A 3,020-nucleotide genomic window follows, 5' to 3' on the forward strand; every position below is an offset into this window, starting at 1 on the left:
CATGGCTTGAACTCCATCTCCTGTTTCAGGAGCCACACCAAGCATCAGCCAAACCCCTGTAGCTACACACACGTCCTCCTGGCCAGCAGATCACGGGCAGCTGAATTTTCCTGAGATGTTCTGGTAGTAAGAAGGGAAGGAGGGCCCGGTGTAAGCATTTTCCCTTATAAAAATATCCAGTTTCATTCATTCGGTTATATATTCAGCAGATAACACTCGGCATCGTGATCACTGCCCCTGGGAGCCAGGGCAAAACAGCCCCACAGCACGCGTGGAGCTGTGTGTGCATAGCTCCACTGCTTTCATTTGAAGTGACCTCGCAAGGCTGACAAGCTGGGCTCACGAGAGGCCTTTTCTCAGCCTTGGGTTGAGTCTCACCCCTCGTTAGAACCCATTTAAGCAAAATATATATTCAAAACTTAAAAACAGCGTCCGGGACCGCGGATGTTTTGTGGTCCTGGGCTCCTTTTTCTAGCCAGAAAGGCAACGTTGCAGCTCATCGTCGGCTAATTCTCTTGAAAACGCAAATGAAGAGGAGAAAAATGGTTTAAAAAACACCTATGTAAATAAATATATAAAATAATACGTATTTGGCAGCGAGAGTTCTCCCCGTGTGTGCACAGACGTGCCCAGGACAGCCGTGGTGGGCAGCAGGGGACACCCCCCGTCTCACAAAGGCTCTGCCCCATCACAATGCCCGGGTGAGCCCTGAGGCCCGCGGTGGCAGCTGTGGGGCCATGGGGGGAGAGTGAAGGCCGCCGAGTGCCACGCACCATGCGTTGAAGTTCCCGAGCCCTGGAGCAGAAGGCCCGCTGTGGTGAGGCCCGCCGGGATCGCTCGACATGCCGAAAACCGACGCGGGCGAGAGGCTGCTCTGCGCGCTGGGCTACAAGCTGGGCCAGACCCTGGGCGAGGGCAGCTTCTCCAAGGTGAAAGAGGTCACCTCCAGCAAGTACAAGGTCCCCTTGGCCGTCAAGGTGGTGGACCGGCGCCGAGCCCCCCCGGCCTTCGTCTACAAGTTTCTGCCGCGGGAGCTCTCCATCCTGCGCCGGATCCGGCACCCCAACATCGTGCGCATCTTCGAGCTGATCGAGGTGTGCAACGGCAAGCTCTACATCGTGATGGAGGCGGCGGCCACCGACCTGCTGGAGCTGGTGCAGCAGCGGGGGAAGCTGCCCTGCGTCCCCGAGGCCCGCGACATCTTCGCCCAGGTGGTGGGGGCCGTGCGCTACCTGCACGACCGCAACCTGGTGCACCGGGACCTCAAGTGCGAGAACGTGCTGCTGGCCGCCGACGGCCGCCGGGCCAAGCTGACCGATTTCGGATTCAGCAAGGAGGCCGGCACCTCCCCGGACCTGAGCACCACCTTCTGCGGGTCGGCAGCCTACGCGTCCCCCGAGGTGCTGCTGGGCATCCCCTACGACGCCAAGAAGTACGACGTGTGGAGCCTGGGGGTGATGCTCTTCGTGATGGTGACCGGCTACATGCCCTTCAACGACACGCGCATCCGCAGCATGCCCCAGCAGCAGAAGAAGGGGGTGCTGTACCCGGAGGGGCTGCCCCCGCTGCCGGAGCCCTGCCGAGCCCTCATCGCCCAGCTGCTGCGCTTCAGCCCGGCCGCGCGGCCCGGCGTGGGGCAGGTGGCCAAGAACAGCTGGCTGAAGGGGGACATCTGAGGGAGGAGAGCCGGGGAGGGCGCTCACACCTTGGCGCAATCAATGCTGTAGAGGAAAAAAATAGGTGTTAATTGATCGTTTCCAGCTGCGGGCTGTGGGCGGGAGTGAGCTCCACGCGTTGGTGAGGCCGCCTGGTGGTTCAGGTGGTGGTGGTGGTGTCAAGAAGGCGGCTGTGCCCCTTCACAAGGGGGACAAATGAGCCCACTGCACGTCAGGCTTCAAGCCACGCTGACTGTAGTGAGCAAGGGCTAAGAGCAAACCCTCAGGATGCTCACCCCAGAGCACCTCCGGGGGCCAGGTCTGAGCTCCCCCAGCGAGCCAGCCTTGTTTGCCACCAAAATGGGTTGAGATGAGGTGGGGGAGAAGCGGTGGTCCTGTAAATCACTACTGCAGAGACAACGTCCTTTATATTCTTTATATACCGCCCTTTAGATCTCACGGGGATATTACAAAACACAGATCCACAGCAGAATCCCTGCAGGCAACCCAACAGCATCACAGAGCCACAACTTTTACTGCGGCTTCGAGATCCGTGCCTTAACTTCAACCAGATCTTGCAGATGCTGGTTCTTGCCAGCATCTGACATCTCTGCCAAGAGATACCTGGTGAGAAAGAAATGCCACTGGCCGTGGAGAAGGCTGAAATGGGACAGAAGGAAAGATGTAAGGTAAAGGAGCACTGCCCTGCTCACACCAGCTCCCACACAAAGGTACTGGTTACCCTGCAACCCCCCAAATCCGTGATGTACGCCAGCTGCCAAGCCCCACGTTCAGCTAGGTATTTAAAGGCAGGAGCTGGCATCTGAGATGTGCTTTCAGGAGGAGTTTCAAATCCCCTTTAAATGAGTTCCAGCCGAGCTTCCACAGAAATGAAAGTCCAAGAGAAAATGTCCAGCTGGGTGGTCTGCTCGTCCCGGTGTCGCTGGTGCCCCGTGAGCTCACACAACGCAGCCTTGGCAGCGGCTCCCCCAGCGAGGGTACGTCTGAAACGAGCAGACGAGCCCACACGGTCCTGCTGGAGGAGAAGGAAACGTCTTTCGTAACACAAACATTTTGGGTCTATTAAAAGCAGCGGCTTAAGTAGAACAAGATGTGGCAGCAGAGCCAGCCCAAGGCTTTTCAGCACATGGGCTACGGCAAATTTTTGCCACCCCCGGAATGAAGATTTACTTTGCTCTCAAGCCTTGCAGCTGCAAAATAAATCTTCACAGCAGCAGAGTCCAAAGCGGACAGAGAAAGGGATGGGAAGGGTGTCCTGGGGCCATCCGTGGCTGGGGAAACAGGCTTAGGAAGGATCAGGGGGCCGCTAGGGATGGAGAAGACCAGAGAAGCTGAAAGGGTGTG

At 57.8% G+C, this 3,020-nt stretch overlaps 1 protein-coding gene across 1 annotated transcript; it reads left to right on the forward strand.

The window, feature by feature from the left end:
- Nucleotides 1-842: 842 nt before the first annotated feature.
- TSSK6 (testis specific serine kinase 6) lies at nt 843-1,676 on the forward strand (the record flags this gene model as incomplete). The annotated part of the gene is made up of 1 exon (XM_084288641.1): nt 843-1,676. The coding sequence occupies one exon, from the start codon at nt 843-845 to the stop codon at nt 1,674-1,676; it is 834 nt and encodes a 277-aa protein (XP_084144767.1).
- Nucleotides 1,677-3,020: the final 1,344 nt, after the last annotated feature.

This window comes from Netta rufina (assembly GCF_964035555.1).
Source record: "Netta rufina genome assembly, chromosome: 6".
Lineage (NCBI taxonomy): Eukaryota > Metazoa > Chordata > Aves > Anseriformes > Anatidae > Netta > Netta rufina.